This window comes from Myotis lucifugus, unplaced genomic scaffold, assembly GCF_000147115.1.
Source record: "Myotis lucifugus unplaced genomic scaffold, Myoluc2.0 scaffold_84, whole genome shotgun sequence".
NCBI lineage: Eukaryota > Metazoa > Chordata > Mammalia > Chiroptera > Vespertilionidae > Myotis > Myotis lucifugus.
This window is the reverse complement of record NW_005871132.1, coordinates 2,677,882-2,701,045: the sequence shown is the minus strand read 5'-3', so window position 1 is coordinate 2,701,045 and position 23,164 is coordinate 2,677,882. Positions and strand designations below refer to the sequence as shown.

Sequence of the window (23,164 nt, the reverse complement as noted above, 5' to 3'; positions counted from 1 at the left end):
TAGTTCAGGTGCACAGCATAGCGGTTAGACAGTCATCTTCTTTACATAGTGTTCCCCCCATTATTTCCAGTACCAGCCAGCTTTCTTTTCTTTCCAGCCTGCATCTGTCTGTTCTCTGGCTGCTGTCTGTTCTTATTATTTCCTGTTTCAGTTTCCTAAAAGGCCACTTTTTTTTGGCCTCTTATTCAAAACATCAAGCAGATAATTTTTCTTGTTTTCTATAATAAGGTATTTTATAAGAGTAACATCCATTTTTAGAGTAACATACAGTTTCTTTTGTCAATTCTTTGCACGGGTGCCCTGTTAATTTGTTGTTGATGCTTTTGTTTATTTATTGTTTTTCCTATTTACCGATCTCTAAATGAGGAAGGATCCATCCAACCCTGATGTTTGTCAGCACACAGGATGGGCAGATGGCTCTCCAACATCGCCCTCTCTACAGGTATTGCATGAATATACTTCTTAGATCTAAAGCCCAATAGTAAGCTGATGGTATTGCTATAGCACCATTTGTCTATTGCAATGTAGATGGACATTTGGGTTTCTAGTTTAGGGCTCTCATAAATGGTCCTGCTATGAAGCTTCTTGTCATGTCTTTTGGCACACAGACCAAAAAGAATAAAGCTCCTTCATTTGACTATTATTACTGAACACCATTTTAAATTATTGTGAGTTTAAGAGAAATATACTCTTCATGAATCACACATTGCCAAGCCCATAAGAGACACACATCTTGGGAGAAGCACGGACTACTGAAATTCTTTATGATGATTTGTATAGCTTCTTTAAAAAAGATCATAGCCTGTAAGAAACAACACAAATGTTCATAAGAAACAATCATTATCAAAACAACACATCCAAAAAGTTACTGTGACACAATGGCACAGAGCCCCGGTTTTGAAGTCAGACAGCCCCGGGCACATTCCCGATCTGCCGCTTATGAGCCCCTGGTCCAAATGTTTCTTAGCTCACAGGGTCTCAGTTTCCAAATTCTAGCACTTAACAAACCTTTACATTAACTGGGTTATAACTGGAAACTTAAGATGTATGCACCATAAAGGATCTAGAAAAACATGAAGAAAGTCAGTCTTTTTTCCCTCAGTCTGACCTCCAGTCTCCATGCCTACCAACAACTACTTACCCATCTTCTGTTGATCTTTCAGAAATTGTCTGTGTGTGTTGCAGGCACAAAGCAGGTATATACATGCATGTGCATACACATACACATTTCTAAGTTTTAATTATGGGATATTACACAAATAGGAAAGTACAGAAAACCAATGTGCAGCCTAATAAATTCATGTAGAAGATTCATCTGTGTAAGTACCCCTCGCCCCCATCAACAAGCCCTATAAGCTCCCACTTGCTCCTTCCCAATCATAGTCCTTTCCCACCCTCTAAAGTCATCACTTCTTGCTTTTCTTTATATCTTTACCTCCTAATCATGCATTTCTAAACACAACATTTTGAACTTCATAGCAATACTCATTTTAGATTTTTAAAAATTTTCTTCTTTTAATCCTTTATCTGTGAGATTCATCCATGTTGCTGTATTTAGTTCTCCATCATTGATTTTAACTGCTGGAAAGTGGGGATTGACACTTTTTCTGCAAAAAGACTGATAGTATTTTAGCCTCTATGGGCCAAGAGACAAAATCCAGGACATTATGTAGGTACTCCAATAACAAGAGAGAAAACAAACCATCACACTATTTTTCTTTTTTATAAAATTCAAAAGACTAATAATATAATTAACTACAGTTTTTTTGTAATACAGATCTACTAATGAGAATGAACTAGTATTTAGGAATGATTTTGCTTAACTGAAGTTCAAAATAGACTGCAAATGTTCGCTGTTAATGGTGATGTGCAAGGAGACATTCCCCACCTCGGCTTTGAAGATGTCATCCACACAGGCACTTGCTCCAACGCCGCTATCAATTGTGAGCACAGGCTTCTAATTGTGCATACTTGTTACGCAGAAGGCATTTCTAGAATTCCATTAGTGGCCTTTTGACATCTCATTACAACACAGTTCAATCACTTCCAATGGAGGGTTAGGTGGACATGCCTCCATTGCACAAATAGACTTGAAATATGGACATTTCCTTTGCACTTGTTTCAAGGTTGAAAACTGCTCCTGGATGTGTAATTTAAACTCAGAAAATATATCCACTGCATATATGTTTAAGAATTGAACTCTTCAACTTTTTGTTCCTTTTTGCTTAGCAATTCCTTTTTCAATTTATCTCTCTGCTTTATTTTAACTTTTTGTTTTAATTCTGTAATTTTTTGTTAGTTAGCTAGGAATGCCATAACAAATACCCCAGACTGGCCGGCTTAAATAACAACTTTATTTTCTCTTGGTTCTGGAGACTGTAAGTCCAAGATCAAGGTGCCAGCAGGTTCGTGCCTTCTGAGGCCTTTCTTCCTGGCTTGCAGATGGCTACCTTCTTGCTATATATTCACATGGCCACCTCCTGATCTGTATGTTGCCTGTGTCCTAATCTCCTCTCCTTTTTTTAAAAAAATGGGACTAGAATAATATACAAAGGATTTTTTAAAAAATATTTTATTGTATTTTTTATTGAGTTCATTGGGATGACACTGGTTAATAAAAGGATATGGGTTTCAGGGGTACAATTCAATATTATATAATCTGTATATTGTACTGTGTTCATCAGCCCAAGACATCTTTTAGCTTTTGACAGCTCAGGAAGTCTATAAAGCAGATCGCCATTCAGTTAGTAAAGTCCCTTGGTCTTCGTCAAGCCTGCGTCTTAGCTTGTGCCCAGATGTGGCCAATGCTCAGAGGAAGAAAATGGCCAGCGACCTCAGATCACTCAGGAAGGACTCTTTCCTCTCTGCCATTTTAGTGCATCTAGTCCCCTTGTTTCCACAGCTCTCCGATGCCTTTAGAAATATGACACTTACAATGTGCCCATTATTTTCTCATTATTATAGTGACCTACTACATCCTACCTAGAATCAGAAGACATGTCTATTTTCTGTTTTATTAATTTCTGTTATTTTATTTTGTTATTTTCTTCCTTTTATATTTTTGCCTCTAATTTGCTGTTCTTTCTATAATTTCTTAAAAAGGATGCTTAGTCTTATTTTCACCTTTTCTTTTCTAATAAATGCCTTTAAGACTACAAATTCCTGTGTAAGCGCCACACTAGCAGCATTCCACAAGTTTGATACATACATGGCATTTTTGTTATTCTTCAGTTCAAAATATTTTCTAGTTTCTGTCCTGAAACTTTTTTGATGAAGAGATTATTTGCACCTACATTTCTAAATTTCCAAACATCTTAGAATTATCTTGTCATTGATTTGTAATTTCATTGCATTTTTATCAGAGAACACACTGCATAATTTCAACTCTGAAATGGCTGGCACTACTTTATGAAACATTTTACAGATGGCTGCCTTCTAGCTGTGTCCTCACATGGCAGAGAAAGACAGAGCAAACTCTGGTGTCTCTTCTAATAAAGACACTAGTCCCGTCATGAGGGGCCCACCCTCATGATCTCATCGAATCCTAATTATCTCCCACATGCCTCATTTCCAAACGTCAATATCTTAGAGCCGTGGTGGGCAAACGGCGGCTCTCGAGCCACATGCGGCTCTTTGGCCCCTTGAGTGTGGCTCTTCCTAAGCCTTAGGAGTACCCTAATTAAGTTAATAACAATGTACCTACCTATATAGTTTAAGTTTAAAAAATTTGGCTCTCAAAAGAAATTTCAATCGTTGTACTGTTGATATTTGGCTCTGTTGACTAATGAGTTTGCCGACCACTGTCTTAGAGGTTAAAGGCTTCAACATATGAATTTGGGGGTGACACAATTCAGTGCAGAGCATTCCACACCCATCCCCCAAATTCACAGCCTTCTCATGCAAAATACATTCATTCCATCCCAACAGCTCCAAGGTCTTAACTCATTTGAACATCACTTCTAGATTCTAAAGTCCAATATCTAATCTCAATATCATCTAATTTACATGTGGGTGAGTCTCAAGGTTTGATTCATCTTGAGGCAACATTCTTCTCCAGCTGTAAATCAGACAAGTTATGTGCTTCAAAACACAATGATGTGTCAGGCACAGGATAGACATTCTCACTCCAAAAGAGAGACGTGAGAAGGAAGAAAAAAGGAATGGGTCCCATGCAAGTCCAAAGCTTAGCCAGACAAATTCTACTGGATCTTAAAGCTTGAGATTAATCCTTTAGCTCATTGTCCTAGCTTCCAGGTCACTAGCATGGCCCAATTACTCCCATGTAGGGTGACCCCACCCCTTCATCTCTACGGTGTGCCATCCCCACGGCTCCCTGGGTAGGGTCCTATGTGTGGTCCCACCCTTAAGGTTCTGGGCAGAGGTCATCTGACCTGTTGAAACTGAGACAGTGGCCCTAATTTTAAATCGCCTTCCAGGTTATTTTTGTCTATTGAAGAATTGTGCACATTTGGAGCATAATACCTGTATTGTCTCATCTGGTCAAATCCAAGAAGCCCGACAGCCTTCCTTCATTTCATGCCATCTCCAGCCCTTTCAGTTCACATAAGCTCTCTGTCAAATAGCTGTTCAGCCACATCCTTAGTGTTCTTTTCCGAATATACTTTCTTACATTTTGAAATACAGATAGGCTAAGATTCTTCCAAATCTTCAAGTTCTTGCTCCTTTTTGCTTAGCAATTCCTTCTTCATCTCTCTTCCTTCACATTTTACTGTAAGCAGCCAGAAGAAACCAACTCTTTCAACATTTTGTTTAGAAATCTTCTCAGCTAAACATACAATTTCATGCTTGCAAGTTCCACCTTCCATAAAACAGAACCAAGTGTAGCTAAGTTCTTTGCTGCTTTATAACATGGATTGCCTTTCCTCTGGTTTCCAATAACGCATTCCTCACTTCTGTCTGAAAGTTCACCAGAATCGCCATGAGCATCCGTATCTCCAACATGCACCTTAAAACTCTTCCCGCCTCTGCCCATTATCTAGTTCCAAAGCTGCTTCCACGTGCTTACGTATTTGTTGTGGCAACACTCCACTCCTGGGACCAAAATCTTAGAGTGGGCTGCCATAACAAAACACCAGAGACTGGGCAGCTTATATAACAGAAACTTATTTTCTCACAATTCTGGAGACTAGAAATCCAAAGCAATAAGCATAGTTATTTTAAAATCCATGTCTACTAATTCCAATATTTTAGCTCCCTTTAGGTCTGTTTCTATGATCTACATAATTTCTGCTGCTGCTTGTTTACATTTTTATGTGCCTCCTTATAAATCGGGACATTCTTGATTGTGTTCTGGAAATTGTACATGAGAAACTGTTTGTGAAAATAAACTGAGGTCTAGAATAATGTCAACTTTCTCCAATGAGAATTTAACTTTTGTTTCTGACAAGTTTTTTGAGGCAACAGGAATTAAGTATCTCTTTAATTTAATTTCTGAGGTTGAGATATTTTTTGGATCATTCAGATGATTAGAATCTGAACTGAAGTCTATGAGAGGGATAGTTTACAGCAAGCATGTCAAACTCAAAGGCTAACATGGGCCAAATAAACAAGGTTTAAGTTCATGTGGGCCAAAAAAAACCAAAAGCTTCAATTTTCACAGAAACGTAGGTTTATTTTGATAGAGACATGCTGAATACAAAGAGCTGAAATAAATGAGTAATCGTTAACATAAAATAATAGAACATTTTCATAAAATTAATGTTTTTTCTTAAACATTAACTTACCAGATACTGAATAACTACACAAATTAATAAGCGTAACGCAAATAAACCTATTTTTCTTGTTCTCTGAAAGTGAAGTATTTCCTGTTGCGCACACCACACAAGTCAGTACAAGACTGATGACATGGCAATTGGCTGCTAAAATATTCGCTGCTAGTATTAGTGGAGAGAAATGATGTGCCTGTGCATTAGGCGCATAAGGGAAATGAATGCAACACAATTATAGTAATCAGTCATTAGCGAATGTTGTAGTTCATTACTAATAATTATGTATAACAGGATATTGTAAAAATTAAGTTACGAAATTTTTATTAAAATGTTTCTTACATACCATTATATTGGCTGGGCCGCAAAAATATTCATTGTGGGCCGCACTGCAAGTTTGACATGCTTGGTTTACACCCAAGCAACCCTTCCTACCAGAGCACAGCCTTTCCGAGTCCCAGCCCAAATGGAGGAGGTTTACCAGAGCCTCAAGATGACTCCAGTTTTTGTCCCCCTAGTTTTACAAAGCTGATAAAAGCACTGTTAAGCCTTTCAGCCACATTTTTTAAAGAATTTGCATATTCCCTCTGTTTAAAAAAAAAAAAAAGTGGCTCCAAAGGCCAGCTCCAAAGCTCTGAATTTGTCTTCTCCTAAATTTTTGCCCAGAAATTCCTCACTGCTTTATTAGCTCTTTATTGTCTTCAAGCCAATTTAAAAAATTTTAATCAGTGGTCCCTTTCTCTAAGCATTATTATAATCTCACAGCTGTCCTTCCCATCTTCCCTCTGAGAGAAGGAAGGAAGAGAAATTTGTACTATGGGGGGCCATTAAGCATCACGTTCCAAACATTCAATTGAGTGTTAAGAAGATACTTTATTAATTTATCGGTTGCTCTTTCTTGCTGAGTGTCTTTGGTTAGCTTGGCAACTATATTTTTAACTGTACTTTATAACTATATAATGGGTGTTACAGTAATAAGTTTAGTTAGTATAAGATAGTATAATCAAATTTCATTTTTTTATTAGAGTGAATTTTAAACTTTACTTAGAAGAGAAACTTAACTTGTGTGTGTGTGTGTGAGACCCTGATAAGTAACTTGTAATGCCCTGCAAGCTAACTCCTGACCAATAACTCCCAGCATGTTAACTCCTGATAAGAAACTTGCAACCCCCTGCGTGTGCATCCTGATAAGCCCAGAAGGCCACCGGAGCACACTGGCAAGAGACACTGAAGAAGCCTGTTATAGTAATAAGTTTAGTTAGCATAAAGTAAACTCCATTTTTGTATTAGCAATAAGTTAGCATAAAGTAGACTCACTTTGTATTAGCATAAGTTAGCATAAGTAGACCCCATTTTATTCTTAGACCAAAACTTGTAAACAACTCCAAAATTAAGATGTATGTATGATTAATAAGCTGTGAACATGGTCACAACTTTCCTGCCTGAGTGTACACCTAGATAACAGGGCAGCACCCGTGTATGGCACCCGATATGAGACACTGAAGACGCCCAGCTTCAAGGATTTAAGGAGAGCAAATCTGCTGAGGTTCAGACGCTTGTCTGCCCTCCACAGACAGGACGCTCTCCTCCCCCCTGGAAACTGCTGAACTGTGAAACTGCCATTCTTGCTCTGCCTGAGCCCAAACTGCCAGAGGCGCCTCTCTTCGAGTCAAGAGACCGAGCTCATTGCTGCAGCGTATTTTTGACGACCTCCGTGTGTCTCCTCTGTTGGCGAGTGTCTCCGGGTGGCCTGCCAAGGACTGAAACCCATCAGCTCTCTGGTAAATAAACCTGTGTGATTTCTTGCATTTTTATCTCCTGTGTGTCTCTCTCTCTTCTTAGTTTTTGGTTAAGCTCGGCCATATTAATTAATAGTAAGTACCCTCTGACGTTTGTATTGGTATATCCAAATGAAACGCTTTGGGTCACCTGTGCTTACGTTCCTATAGATAATTGGAACAATGGGTTTTAATGAAATGTATTTTAGTTTCAGTAAGCATAAAGGAAAAAATCATTTTAACACTCCTGTGGCTTGATTTCACAGATCACCATGGATGTCATAGCACAGGTGTGTTATACTAAGAAGTAAATGCGGATGTATTCAAGTCAAACTATGTAAATTATTAATCTCATTACATTTGCATGCAGAAAATGACTACCCCAACACAAGATGACTTTATCACATGATAGTCAAAATGCTTTGGTTCAAATTATATATACAGATAGTATATAACATGCAAATAAATATATGGATTATATCTTCAATGATTTCAGAGGTTATTTCATTATTAATTAAAAACAAAAGCTTTACTGCCCAGCTTGGGTGGCTCGGTGTTTGAGCATCAACCTGTAAATCAGAGAGTCATGGTTCAAATCCTGGTCAGGGCTTATGCCTGGATTGTGGTCTCGATTCCCAGTGTGGAGTGTGCGGGAGGCAGCCCATCGATGATTCTCTCTCATCACTGATGTTTCTATCTCTCTCTCCCTTCCTCTCTGAAATCAATAAAAGTATATTAAAAATAAAAAAGCTTTTCTGCTGTAATGATATCCACAGCTTGATATTTAAGAGTCCTTTATCAGTTTTTTCTCTGCTTTCTTTCTTCACTGCCCCCTCATCTCAACCTTCCTTCCATGACCCTCTTTTATTAAGACTTAAAGTCCCAGCAGATTCTCCTAAGAGGGTCTCTCGGTCACATGAGCATGTTCATGCCTCAAGTGAAAAGAAATTAATTGTATAAGATTCTATAGTTGGTGGCAGAGATGGCCAACCCCCAAACCTTCTGACAGCCAGGCTCAATTTCCCCCCTAAGCTTTGGCTCCTTCCCTAACCTGACAGCATACCCTCAGGCCCAACAATGAATGTTGTGCCTCTGCTATGGGAGGGTGAGGGAGAAGGTATAGGCAAAGGGTTCACTCCGTTTTCCCTTCTAATGAGAATTTTAGTTTCAATTGGCTCTTTAGCTTTGTTCTCCTAGTAATCTGATAGGTGATAAGTGTCAAGTATGTTACTAACACTACTTGAGCCAAAAATGACCCCTGAGTGGTAACTAGAATCTGACTGGGAAGGGTTAATAAGTGAATTATTAATACTGAATAGGAAACTGTAGCTTTGAGCTAACCCTGAGTGTGCTGACTTTTGTAACTGGGCAAATCCATTGGGGGACCCTGGAAACTCTGCCTATGGAATTATTACAAGCAATACTGGCCCTGGGACATGTAAACCAGACAACTCCTGCACCCACTCAATGTGAATCTCTTTTCCTTGTACCTGAACTATGTAACCTGGGGGCTAAAGAAAGTGGCTGTGTTCTTCTGTGTGGCTACGGCAAGAGCTCCCACAGGAAGAGAACTGCCTGAGGCTCTGCTGGACACTGCGGTTCCTGCCTTGTATTTTGCTGAGTAGACCGATACACAAATCCTATCAAATGTGGTCCATGTCAGTCTTATGCATGTGACTATTTAGTTGAGCCTAAAACCAACCCCTGGTGGACACTGCAGAAGGCATTTGAGCTGGAATCAGGCAGGCTGTGCCTCGTGCTATGCTTACAACTAGCACAATGCAATAGGGGAACCTCCATGAGAACAAGCTCTTTTTTTGCAGCTTTATTTGTGATAAGTACAGTCACACGCTAAAAGAAACCATAAAAATAATCTAGAGTCCTGTTTTCTGGTCACAAGAGTCCAACTGCTATAATATCTACTATATTCTCTAATAATTTCAATAGCATGTTCCATATCCTAGATGAAATATGCCAATTTACATGGGAGTGCTTCATCTTCTTAAACAATGGGCAATCTTTTCATATGATGATTATTAGAGTACTAGAGGCCCAATGCACAAAATTCATGCACTGGGGGTGGGGGGCGGTCCCTCAGCCCTGCCTGCATCCTCTCCAAGTCCAGGAGTCCCTCGATCGATGCCCTGCAGAAGGAGGCCTCGCCTACCCACTGCAGCACCGTGGGCCAGGTAGCCTGGGCCTCTCTCTGGGGGACGATGGATCATGGAGCTCCACGAGGTGATCATGGGGCAATGGTGGGGCCCCCAACCAATCACATCGCACCCGCCTTGGCTGGCCTGGTGTCATAGTGTAGTCGTCCAGAAGGTTGTTCAGCTGTTTGGCTATTCGGTTGACTTGCATATTATGCTTTTATTATTATAGATAGCTCAAAGCTGAATGATGCTACTTTCCCTCCTCTATACTTCCTTCCAGATGGAAAAATCAAACTCACCTTAGCTCTTTCTCACTTTGAGTTTTTTCCTTAAGTAACTTGTCAGTGCTCATCTTGCGGTTGCTCAGCAAAGTCCCTTGCAAGCATGTCTCCTGTGTGCCTGTGGATAATCTGATGGGCTGCAAGAATATGCTTCCGCTGTGCGTTCCTCACTGTGCCAAGTGACAGAAGAATTTTTACTCTGAAAGTCTGAACTCATTCATTCCCACATGTTTTCAAAAACAGTCGTGATAGAAATGATAATTTTGCATCAGAATGCAAATTTTGTAACACAAAGATCATAAATGACTTAAAGGTAAGGTGCCCCATACTTCCCTTTGAACCTCAGTTTCTAATATGGAGGCTCATGGCTTTAGAAGGTGGTCCTAGCTCCACACTCTAAGAATGTGTATCATCAAGGCTTAGTACATTAAGCACCACATTTCCCTTGCAAAGAAGTAATCATGATGATGATGATGTTAGCATTTAGCATTTGCCCTTATTTGATGCAATGCACTGCTTTAAGCAGTTGGCATATAATTATTCACTTAAACCTCATGACCCTAAAAGAAAATTTTATTAATATCCCCGTTTTCAGATGAGGCAACTGAGACACAGAAAGATTAAGTAATCTGCCCAAAGTCATATAGCTAGCAAAGGGCAGTGAGAAGTACTGTGGAGTCTATGCTCTTCAGGCATCATCCAAATTTAGAGGGCAAGTCACACAGCAACCTGCAGCACTTCACAGTAGTATGACCCAAAGTATGGGGACTTGGGAGCCACATAGATAATGGTTCAAATCTGCAAGTTCTATAATGTGTCTAACCACTAAGTTCTTTAACTGAATAATGAGAACACACCTACAGCTATTGTAAGAAATTTAGATCAGGTACTTTTAAAAATGCTTAGTACCTTGTCTAGAACTTAGCAGCATTTAAAATTTGGTAGTTACTGTTATTTTACATCTATTTACAGGTCTCTTCAAGGTCTTTCCCACCCCTCAGCTAAAAATAAACCAAAACAAGATATCTCAAAATGGACTGCATATAATATCTTAACTTGGGGTAAAGAGTACATATAATACATATGGCTCACTTATTTGAAAAGAGAAACAAAGGTAGTGTGCGCTCCCTGTCCGTAAGGTTTTCTTGATTTGATGCACATAAAGGGAGGAGGCCACCCTGACTGGGTAGCTCAGTTGGTTAGAGCATCATCCTGATATGTCAAGGTTGGGGGTTCAATCTCCAGTTAGCCAGGGCACATACAAAAAGCAACCAATGAATGCTAAGTAAGTGGAACAACAAATCTATGTTTCTCTCTTTGTCTCACTCTCTCCCTCTCTCTCTCTGCCCCCCTCCTCTCTCTCATCAATGAAAAATATATATTGCCGGGGTTCTTGTCCCAGCATCAAGAAGGGTTCAGGAATTGGGAAAAGGCTGTGTGTAGATGACATAGGAATCCAGAGACTAATAAAGAGTCCAGAGACGAGATATAATTTTGAAAGGCATTGGGGGGTCAGAGGGCCTTCAGCTAAAGGAACTGAAGACTCCCTCCTTGTCTAGGACCCTTGCTTTTATTAACACAAGTTGTCCTAAGGCAAGGTGGAGATAATACACTTCAAAGGGTAAGGTTTCAAAGGGTACAGAAGCATTGTCAGTTTGGGGAATAGCCTATGGCTGTTCAGGTGTTTGGCCAGTAGGAGGCAATAACATGTAGATTAAGATGCCCTTTAACTGTCTGGCAGCCACAATCAGTTTCCTATTCAGGTTTGGGGAAATGCCTTTAGCCATTCCCAACAGGTGACTACATGTGTGACTCAACCCTGTTGAGTCCCCAAGTCTCATCAACCTTTTGATGAAACTCTTGAAATTATGACATGCTGGAATTGGTCTATGGCAATATATTTTTAAATACTTAAAGTGAAGAGGCTAAGGACTTGTCCAGTGTGCCCACAAACAAGACCCACTGGATTCCTTCAGCTCAAGTCCCCCGCCAGCTCCTTCCCTCAGATCCAGGAGGAGCTGGAGAAGGGGGTCACAAAGGAGTAACTGTTAAATACAGTTTCCCCCTCTCTTTGGATTCCCTTGGGAGAATTTATCTGACACAGGCTGACCTCACTTGGGACCTCAGAGAAGTAGAAAGGAGTTGCATATTTTCTTAAGGTAATATAAGGTAACACAGAAATATTTATTACCTGAAAATTAAATTTTGCTCATATAGGCGCTATCATATGCTGCTGATGGGAGTATGAGTTAGAACAATCTTTTTGTGGGGCAATTTGGTAGTACCTATCGAAATGTAAAATTCACATACCTTATTCACTGCTAGGAATTTATTCTCAGCAGCACAACCAGGGCATGTGTAAAATATACTGATTGCAGCACCACTAGTTATAGAAAAACACACTGGAAACTAGCTAAATGCTTATTGAAGAGGGTACTGGTTTAAAAAATTATAGTGCAATCATATAATGGGAAAATAAGATATTTCTTTGTTCTCTTCAAATCCATGAGAACCCCACCATTCCTTTATCCTGGTTAAATGGCCTAAAATACTACACTTCTCTTGAACTTGTCCAGAATCCCCCTTAATAGCTCTGACACCTATTAAGATGTTATTTCACTTTAAGTATTGACCTCTGGTTGCACCCCTCCCTCTGGGATCGGGTCTGTCACCAATAGTCTGAAAGCTCCAAAAAAATATTCTTTTTTTAAGACACACTTTTTTCTCCTTATCTGTTGACTAAAAGCATCCATCTTCCAAAACATCCGCTGTTGACAGGTGACATCTGAGGGTATTTATTCTGCCATACAAACCTGGCAACCACTGGAGGCATCCGTGACACAGGGGAGCAGCAGAGTGGCAGCAGACCCTTCAGGCGCCCCCGCTTTCAACAGCCACCTTGCACGTTCCCTGCCTCCACAGGCTGCTTCATTTTGAAATTCCCGCATATTCTCAACATTTACTTTATGTTTTTAAAAAATCAAATCACAAAGTACACCTCTTCTGGAACTTGGGAACTCCCTCTCAAAGGAGGGTTGGATTTTGATGCTCGGCCACGCTTATTAGGACTTTGCCCATCTACACTAGAGGTGAGTATATCTGGAATCAGCTGGAAGAGAACTGGACAGGCTCTGAAATAAGAAAGCTCAGTGATTCTCCTTCAGAAATCTCCCCATACCTCTGCTCAGTTTTAAATCTTTGGCATATTGAAAGAGTTTATCTTTTTAAAAAATCATACAGGGACGGATTTGCATGGGTTTACCTTTTTCTTTGACGAAGTCCTTTTGCACCTCTGGGATCAGGAAACTATAAACCAACTCGGCAACAATCTCCTCTGACTGAAGCTGAGTTCGACTAAAAAACAAACAAATTAAACTTTCTTTGTGGCTGTACTTGGATCCTCCTGACTTGTAAAGGAACTCCACCATCGCCTTTCCCTTGGTTAAGTGAAATATGACATTCCTGGTGAGCTTGGTTAATCCCATGGAAAAGTCAGATGGGCCCCGCCCTTCATGTACCCTGCCAGCCAGGAAGGGAATGTTAGAGATACAACTTATACATGGGGCCACACACCTCGGGGTGGACTCCAGGTAATGTTGCATGTACTTACTCACATGTCCTTCATGCTTTGAGGTATTCTAAAGTCAGTAATGTAAAAGCGAACCAGACTGCAGAGACTTCTACTCCCAGTGCTCCCACTATGCACAGGGATAGGCATGTTAGCTTCTAAAGCGTTATGCTAATAAAACAATGGGCACTGAAGCATGAGCTACATATTTGTGTTTCCTTGGTGGTGAACTCTTAAGCTCCTGAAAAGTACATGTAAGTAACAGCAAGTGGGCTATCTATTCTACCATCCATTCTCTTGGTACATACCGGCTTTCCATTTCATAAGCAATGTCATTGATTTCCTTAGCCTTCTTCTCAATTTCCGCCCTGGCTTGCTCTTCTGCAGTATTCTCTTCGGCGTTCAGTATTATGTCTTCCAGATATGAAGATATAGTACTCTGGTGAACTTTAACCACCTGTAAAAACCCCAAATGCCCACAGTTACTGAGAACAGGAATACTAACGTAAACAAGACAAGAAAAATGAACATTGGTCGACTTTTTTTTAGCTCATTTACTCAGTTCGTTAAGTCCCTTCTTTGATTGTACCTTTTTTCTACTATCTAGACCATTTGTTTCTAACCTACCTTTCTACCCATTCTAGGCAGCCCCTTCCCATCTAACCCATTTTAGAACTGTGGATTTTCCTCGGGGGTGGACACTACACATTGCAGAAAGATCTTGGATCCCGGCTATGTTCTTACCCACAGCATGTCTTGTCACACTACCTAACTGTGGCAGAGACTAAGGTATTTCCCAATGTCCTTCCTCTTCAATAACAGAACCTCTGGATTTTAGCTGAGCCAATAGATCCCTAGAACAGACTGCATTTCCTAGCACCCATAGTTCTAGCCAAGGGAATACCTGCATAAGTGATGCAGGCACCTTCCAGAACAGATTGTTAAAAGGAAAGACCTAGCTTTATTTTTTTCCTTTTTCCTTCCTCATTTTATGGGGACATAATGCTGGAGCACCAGAAGTCATCTTAAACTGCCATGAGGGCCAGGCCTTAGGGACAGAAAAGCAGAAAGCTAGAGGGATCCTGGATCTTTGATGAACTTTCTGAACCATCTTATCCGTCTACATTGCTTCTTCTTACAGCTTTCTTCAAACTGTGAAACAGAATACACATGCAGAAAAGTACAGAGTGCATGAATGTACAGTGCAGTGAATCAGAGGAAAGCCAGCAGCCACCAGCCACTGCCAGTATCCCAGAAGACTGCCGTGGGTTCTTCCTGACCACAGTCCCCTTCCCCTCTCACAATGTTACAGCAAACATTTTATATTTGCCCAATGTCTACTGTGCACAGTGATCTATTCTGGTGGGATGGAAGGCACCATGGGATGTACAACATGCCTGCTCTAGGGAGCCCAGAGTCTTACTGGGAATCAAGTTGAACCTATGGAACAATTAGCTGAGTTTTATAATAGTCCATGGTTGGGAAGTTTACTGTGTTCCACCTGTAGTAACACATATACTTGTGTGTTTCTGTACATCTTTATAAATGTGTAAGGTTCTGGACACATGTGCTTGTATGTGCATGAGTTAATAAGGAAATAGGTGGCTAAATGTGTGTCTGTGTGAGATCTCAATATATATTTGTTGAATACAATGAAAAATACAAAAAAAATGCATTTCATTTCTTCAGTTTCCTTTGGTTTGACTCTGCTCCTTACAAACAGCTTCCAGATATCCCGCTGCCCTCACTTGCCTCCTTAAATATCTCGTCCTCCTCCCGCAGGCGCCTCTGTTCCACCTGTCGCCGACCACTCTCCTCGGCTTCCCGCATCCTCCGCTGTCGTTCAGCCAGCATGGCAAAGGCATGGATTCTCCTCTCTTCCTGGAGTCTCACCAGCTCTTTGGACAGGAAGTCGAACATGTCTGCCAGCACCCTTCCTTCCAGTCCATTCAGATGGTTTTCAACTAGTGACACCTTAAAAATAATGTAATCTTAAGGATACAAATTCCGCTAAAAATGGGGATTTATAAGGAGAAATGCTGGGTTACCCAGAACCATTGACAGTCACTTTATTTTCAGACTGCACTTGGTTTTTATTAGGAATATTATCTCTAGATTGGCCCCATTTGAGGGTTCTGTCACTAGAAAAACTTATGATACAATCTTAGACATGAGAAAGTAGATTGCTCCGTCAGTCACTGAAGGCTTATAGTCCTCAAGTTATAAAGAGGATTTAGCAAAGAATTCTGTTAGTGTCTACACAGAATGCATTTTTTTTTAAATTTCAAGTTTAGCACTAGTCAGTTTGGCTCAGTGGATAGAGTGTTGACCCAGGGACTGAAGAATCGCAGGTTTGATTCCAGTCAAGGGCACATACCTGGGTTGCAGGCTCGAGCCCCGATCTTGGTCAGGGCATGAGGAGGCAATCAATTAATGTGTCTCTCTCACTTCAATGTTTCTCTCTCTGTGTCTCTCCCCCTCTTCCACTCTCTCTAAAAATTAATGGAAATATATGCTTGGGTGAGGATTAACAATAACAAAAAAAGAGCTAAATTTCAATTTCAAAAAAATATTTTTTTATTGATCTCAGAGAGGAAGGGAGAAGGAGAGAGAGACAGAAACATCAATGATGAGAGAGAATCATTGATCAGCTGCCTCTGGCACACCCCAAACTGAGGATCGAGCCTACAACCCAAGCATGTGCTCTGACCGAGAATCCTGGTTTATAGGTCGACGCTCAACCACTGAGCCATGCCAGCCGGGCTCAATTTTAGCCAAATAAAGTGCTATGTCTTCCAAGACAGAAAGAGAAATGTCAAGGGTTTTATTAAAGATAGCAATGGAGTTTAATAAAATAGAATCTCCTAGAAATTCACTAATGATACCTTTTTAATTTCCTAATACCTCATCCTTTAACATAAGTTTGGGGGAATTTTAAGATCTTGAATAACATGAAAGTAGAAAACCATAACTTCAAAGTCATTAACAACTATCTTTGAAATAGAGCAGGAAAAATACATGTCTATATGATCCTTAAGGTAAAATAAAGGCCTGGAGTTCTTGGCCAGGAATAAGCCACAGTGTCTGTCTGTCCTGGCCTTGACACATGGAGAACAAAGGCATTTAAAGGACTGTATCCTTTGCCACTCCCACCTGTTGCCTCTTCCATTCTCAAGTATAAGAGGAAGAGCTCTCCGCCCAGGCACATGTTACTTTAACATTGACAGTCGGCCTCTGTGCTCAGTTCCCCTCTGGCTCTATTTGAAGGGAGGAAATCCGCGCAGGTCTCCAAGGTGATATGGCTACTGGGTGAGACTGTCAATCAAGCGTAGTTGTTAGTCCAACACACTCATCCTCATCCTTACCCACTGCCCAGCCCATACCTACCTTCTAACCACAATGCCCAGCTTTACTTACACAATAGGAGAGGTGAAAAGAAAGGGCAAGAGTCTCACTACTCCTAACATCTGTAAGTGGCGGCCATTCAGCCCAGAGATCACAAACAGATTTCCTCCTCATCTCCAGGGATCACAGTTCCCTCACTTGTGTGTGTGTGTGTGTGTGTGTGTGTGTGTGTGTGTGTGTGTGTGTTTTGGGGGGTGGGGGGGGGAGGCAACCTTTAAAATCCTGAGATTTTAAATCCTGTTCATGTCTAATCTTCTCCCTCAACAAGAAAGGTATGCTCAGGTAGAAATTTTAATTTGAAGATTAAGTTAAAAAAAAATTTAGCAAGGTGATTCCATTGCAGTCATATCGTGTAATTGGCAGCTGTGCATTTTCTGGACTGTTTTCCACAGAAAACGCAAGAGGAGAACAGGAGAGGGTCAGCACCGCTGTAGGCACCCATGAGGTGCCCGCTCCATCTGACCCCTGCACATCACTAGTGTGCTTAGTATAGTGAAAGGTAAGCAGGGTGAGTCCTTGGCTGCGTGACAGCTCTTCCCACTACCTCCTCCCTTAGCTCTTAGCTGACATGATATCAGTCAGGACTAGCATGTCCACTAAATGGGACAGAGTTGAAAAGCCTGGACTGGCTTAGGTGTATCTGCCAAAGTCTACAACCAGAAACCTCCAAGGGCCAAAGAGGGCATTTTCCCACCCAGGTCCTGGGACCTGGCACTTTCGGGGCATTTGCTCTCTATCTGAACAGAAAAGTGCAGCCCTGTCTCCGTCATTCCCAGGCCTCTCCGATTCAGAGACTCTTCTTCCTCTGGTCCTTCTGTTGGGTCTCACAGCCTGTGGCTTTCTTCCCCTCTCCCCTGCACGAGCTCCCCAAACGCAGTGGCCATCCAGCCCTGCTGTCATGTGAAAGGAGTAGAGTTGTGCACATTTCCAAGCTGGTTAACACTTGAGCCCAAGTCCACACGGCACAAGAGTTATGTGTGTGATTAAAGGTGGGTCATAGTGGCTTTGCTGCAAGTTCACTTTCTCACAACACCAAACACTGTGCAAACAGATGGTTTTCCACACCGATTAACAGGTTAGCGGGAGAGGCAGAAAAGTGCATCTACATGGTAGTCAATAGCATTAGAGACGGTGCTTACAGAGAGGAATACAGAAGAGAACAGGGAGACATGTACCCTTGTTGGGTGAGCGCTGCTATTACCAGCTGTTGTCAGGTCAGCAGAACACAGAGGTCATGATGAAAGTCACAGAATAGCATGAGATATTAACATATTTAGTAAGCATTTTAACCAGCATGACTTAGGTACAGCTCCGAAGCTCAAAATAAGTGCTGATATTTACAAGTAAATCTCATTTCTCACTTTTTTTCTTATTGCTTTTATTACTATTCATTCTGCTAAGCTCCCACTAACTGAAATATAGTATAGTCATCAAATGTTTAAGAAAAATTGAAAGGGAAAACCTTTTAAAATGTAGGTTTCTTTTTTCTTCTTTTTGCAAATAAGGAATATAAGACCATATTCAATTCCCATTCTAATTATAGACGGTAGCAGCATAGTTTAAAAATGCTGACTGTGATAGAGTAATGGCATTGCGGGGGATGTTTCTTTTTCATCAATTCATTATTGTTATTATAATGTTGCTCACACAATAGTAAAAATCAAGGGAGAAAATGTGACTAGAATGGAACAAGAAAGAAAGGGAAAGAACCTTGTGCTCATGCAAGTTCCTCTGCCGCTGCAGGGCCAGTGTCACTTGCTTCTCGGTTTTCCTCACCAGCCTGTCATCTTCTTGTAGCACGTGGGTGGCGCGCAGCTCCTGGATCAACTCCAGTCGCTTTTCTTTCCCTTCAAACATCTGTATCAAATCAAATCAAAAGAGACTTGCAAATTGGCATCCCTTGTGTCAGGCCCTCGGGCTCCCAAGCAGTGACTTATGAAGACAGGGTTCAGCTCCGCCTTTTGGAACTACAGAGCCAGTGTGTCCCACAGAGCGAGGTCAGCCCTCTTAGGACACCCCGGGCCGCTCAGGCAGAGAAGGAGGGAGCTTAGCTATCAGTTAGCTGTTTACACAGTTTCTTAAAATGCCTTTCAAAGGCAAGGGGACTGCTACAGGGTCATATGAAGAAACTTGAACTTCCCCTCATTTCCTGTGCTCCTTAATCCCTAAGAAAGCTGGGGATGGTATATTTCATGGCTATATTTTCTTTCCTATAGATCTGCCCCTGGTTTGTAATACACAATGTGCTGTCTGAACTGAAGCAATTCTCCTGGGAAATACCAAAAGGAGAGTAAAGGATAATGCTGAACGCAAAATGCTCACCCGGCTTCCCTGGACTTGCTCTTCATAACTGAGTCTGTTAGGAGTTATAACTGTCTGGGGAGAAATAACTTTTAGCTGGGGCTTTATATCAGTCCACTTTTTAAATTGAGTGTTTGCTCTGGCAGTAGAAATAATCTAAGGCTTCACGGGCAGGAAGACCAGAGATGAATTTGCTGGTAATTAACATACTCTCTCTCAGACTTACATTACTTGCCTATAATATAGGGTAAGTGGGAGGGGGGAAAAAATGAGAAGATATATGTAGAATAAAAAATGTATAATGTGGGCATTGAGTAGGGGTTCAAACTGTAGTTATTATTTAGTTATTTCATTTATTATCCAGGTATTGCCAGCTAAGTACAGCTCAAATAGTTGTATTATGACTTTGTGGAAAATTAGGGAATCCACTTGGTCGGTGATATTTTAATGATCAAAATTCAGGTAAGAAAATTGCCGGATTTAGCAATTCCAGGAAGACATTACTTTCACACTGTCTTGGCTACAACTGTAGCAAACAGCAGGCAGGTTATTCCTCTCCCTGACACTGTGTCGCCCATCTGGACAATCTATGGCAGTAGAAGGGAATGGGTAGGTAATTCAAGAGTAGAGTTCCAAAGAACACAGACAACAGTGTGGTGACGGCCAGAGGGAAGGTGGGGCGAGGGCTGGGTGGAGGTGGGCAAAGGGGGAGGAGAATGAGGACATCTGTAATAGTGTAAACAATAAAAATAAAGTAAAAAACACACACACACACAGCTAGGGAAAAAAAGAGTGTAGTTCCATAGGACAGAGGTGAATTCGCCCCAAGGAACGAAGCACATGCACATTCTGTGAATCCACTTTCAGAGGAGAAGCACATGGCCAGTGGTTGGACCCTACACACCACATTCTGAACGGCTCTGCCCCGGAGTAACTTTTGAAGGAAGATAACAGCCTTTTCTTTATCTTCTTCTTCCTAAAAGAACAAAGGGAGAACCAAGCAGCTTGAGAACAGCAGTCAGTATCAAATAATTTTTTAAAGAATTAGATCAAGCAAAAGAGACTGTGCCAGAAGGATTTACATAGAAATAAATAATGGTCTCTACCTTCATTGAATACATAGTATTTTAAATGTTACTTACTGTATTATTAAACTTCATTATTATTTTTCATCATAAATATCATTAACAAATCATATAAAAAGTAAAAAAAATCACCCACTGTCATACTATACCTATAATTTAAGCAATTTTCATTTTTCTATACTTCTTTCCAGCAAAATCATTCTTGAAGCTGAAAGTATTATTTATAGCATCCTTTTTGCAATAGTTTTTTCATGTTTGATTGTGAGGAGACAAAGGATACAGCTAATCTAGGTCAGAGTCTAGAGCAGTGGTTCTCAACCTTCTGGCCCTTTAAATACAGTTCCTCATGTTGTGACCCAATCATAAGATTATTTTCGTTGCTACTTCATAACTGTAATGTTGCTACTGTTATGAATCATAATGTAAATATCTGATATGCAGGATGGTCTTAGGCGACCCCTGTGAAAGGGTCGTTCAACCACCAAAGGGGTCGCGACCCACAGGTTGAGAACCTCTGGTCTAGAGGGAGGTACTTCTCACAAAAATTTAGCAAAGCTGGTAAAATCAGAATATAGTAGACAAGATCAGCCATTTATAAAAATCACCTTTAATAACTATGTGTCAAAAGCAGAAAGAGCAGCCCGGCTGGTGCTGCTCAGTGGTTGAGCATCTACCCATCAACCAAGAAGTCCCTGGTTCGATTCCCAGTCAGGGCATATGCCTGGGTTGCAGGCTTGATCCCTGGTAGGGGGCGTGCAGGAGGCAGCAGATCGATGTCTCTCTCTTATTGATGTTTCTATCTCTCTATCCCTCTCCTTTCCTCTCTCACTAAAATCAATAAATACATTTATAAAAAAACCCACCAACAACAGAAAAAGCAGATTGGGCAAATCTAATTAAGGCACCCCTGAATGCAAAAGAAAGTGACAGTAAAATCAATGGCATTGCAAAAGAAAGCGACAGTAAAATCAATGGCATTAACACGTGATAGACAATGTGTTAACCACCGGCCTAGCCAGGCAATGGGAGCATTTCAGTCCCTCCACAGTTGGCCCATTAGAGGTGCTAGGGCAGTGATGGCAAACCTTTTTAGCTCGACGTGTCAGCATTTTGAAAAACCCTAACTTAACTCTGGTGTCGTGTCACATATAGAAATGTTTTTATATTTGCAACCATAGTAAAACAAAGACTTATATTTTTGATATTTATTTTATATATTTAAATGCCATTTAACAAAGAAAAATCAACCAAAAAAATGAGTTCGCGTGTCATAGGTTCGCCATCACTGTGCGAGGGAGCTGATCTGTCCACTGCCCTCCCTTTGACAAAGCACAACCTCCTGAATACAATCTGGCTTCTTGTGAGAATTGCCCTCTATGGGGAGATAATGGACTGACCTACCATGAGGAACATCTTGATGCACCAGGCAGTTTTATTTCTCCCCATAAAGTAATACATTTGCATTCTGGCATCTCTAGCAGTTTGTTGTGGGTTTGTTTAGACTGGGTCAGCCTTAGCCAGCTCAGGTACCTTGCGCTCAAACTGAGTTTGGGATCTGTGAAGGTGAGGTATGGCCCGTTGAGCCAGCCCTACCTCAGAAGTCAGCCTTCCTCGCGACTTTCTAACATTTCATTCTTCTCTGTCATCAGCCACCTCTCCATTGGGCAGATAATTATAGTAAATGATCATCATTCAATCCTTTTTTGTTTTATTTGACACACATGAGGATTACCTTCTGATGCCTACTTTTCTTGGGAAAACTTTTTATTCTTTGTGTTTTATTTTTTTAAAGGATTAGATTTCATTTCATCTCATTTTACTTGTTTTTGTGATTGTGTGTTCGATGTTTGAAAATAAGAATAAAGGCAACATAAATTAACACTGTTAAATTAGGCTTGTTTTTAACTCAAACTATCCTAAGAATAAATGGACAGCAATGCTAAATTTTGAATTTTAAATGGAAAAGTTTCAAACTTACAGTGGAAGTCATTTCCAAGGTTGGAGTTGGAAGCCGAGGTTGAGGTATTGATTTTCTTTGAAGAAAGAGCAGAGGTTTCTTTGGTTCAGGAACCTTATTCTTCTTATCCAACAGTGCCTGAAAAACCAAACTACTGTCATTTCTTACCTTTATATTTTCTTCCACTACCACATCTAGGCTAAAGATATGAATATCAATCAGAAATAACCTTCTCTATGGCTATGCTAGGACAGTTTGAACAAGTCCAAACCAGGGTGCTTGTATCTCCCAAGGGATGCTGTGATATTCCTAAGGATAAGTTAGCTACTGAATAAACATAGCACATATTCTATGTATATCCATTTAAATCAAATCCATCAATGTATTAAAAATAAGATAATACACCTTGACCAAGATAGTTTTGCCCCAGGTATGCAAGGATACATTATTATTTGTAAAAATAAAACTTAAAAATAACCCACCTGGCATGGCTGGCATGGCTCAGTGGTTGAGCATTGTATGAACCAGGCAGTCATGATTCAATTCCTGGTCAGGGCACATGCCAGGGTTGCAGGCTTGATCCCCAGTATGGGGCGTGCAGGAGGCAGTCCATCAATGATTCTCTCTCATCATTGATGTTTCTATCCCTCTCCCTTCCTCTCTGAAATCAATAAAAATGTATTTTTTTAAAAAACCACCCAAAAACTGGAGAAACCAAGATGGCAGCATAGGTAAACACCGGAAATTGCTTCAAAACCACTTCACAACCACTTCAAAAATACAACTAAAGGACAAAACGGACATCATCCAGACCACAGGAAGGCTGGCCGAGTGGAAATTCTACAACTAGAAGGAAAGAGAAAAGCACACTGAGACTCAGAGGAGGTGTGGAAGTAAAGTGCAGAAGTAC

The 23,164-nt window shown here is 40.7% G+C and overlaps 1 protein-coding gene across 1 annotated transcript in view; it reads right to left on the bottom strand.

The window, feature by feature from the left end:
- Window positions 1–633: 633 nt before the first annotated feature.
- MAATS1 (MYCBP associated and testis expressed 1) overlaps window positions 634–23,164 on the bottom strand; it is a 62,305-nt gene continuing 39,774 nt past the window's right edge. Inside the window, exons 11-18 of the mRNA XM_006090917.3 lie at window positions 22,276–22,392; window positions 20,117–20,188; window positions 18,622–18,768; window positions 15,259–15,480; window positions 13,815–13,963; window positions 13,201–13,292; window positions 9,957–10,108; window positions 634–802 (exon numbers count right to left, since the gene is read on the bottom strand). Coding sequence (XP_006090979.1) covers window positions 9,999–10,108; window positions 13,201–13,292; window positions 13,815–13,963; window positions 15,259–15,480; window positions 18,622–18,768; window positions 20,117–20,188; window positions 22,276–22,392 — 909 coding nt within the window. The 3' untranslated portion in view covers window positions 634–802; window positions 9,957–9,998. The remainder of the gene's footprint in view (window positions 803–9,956; window positions 10,109–13,200; window positions 13,293–13,814; window positions 13,964–15,258; window positions 15,481–18,621; window positions 18,769–20,116; window positions 20,189–22,275; window positions 22,393–23,164) is intronic.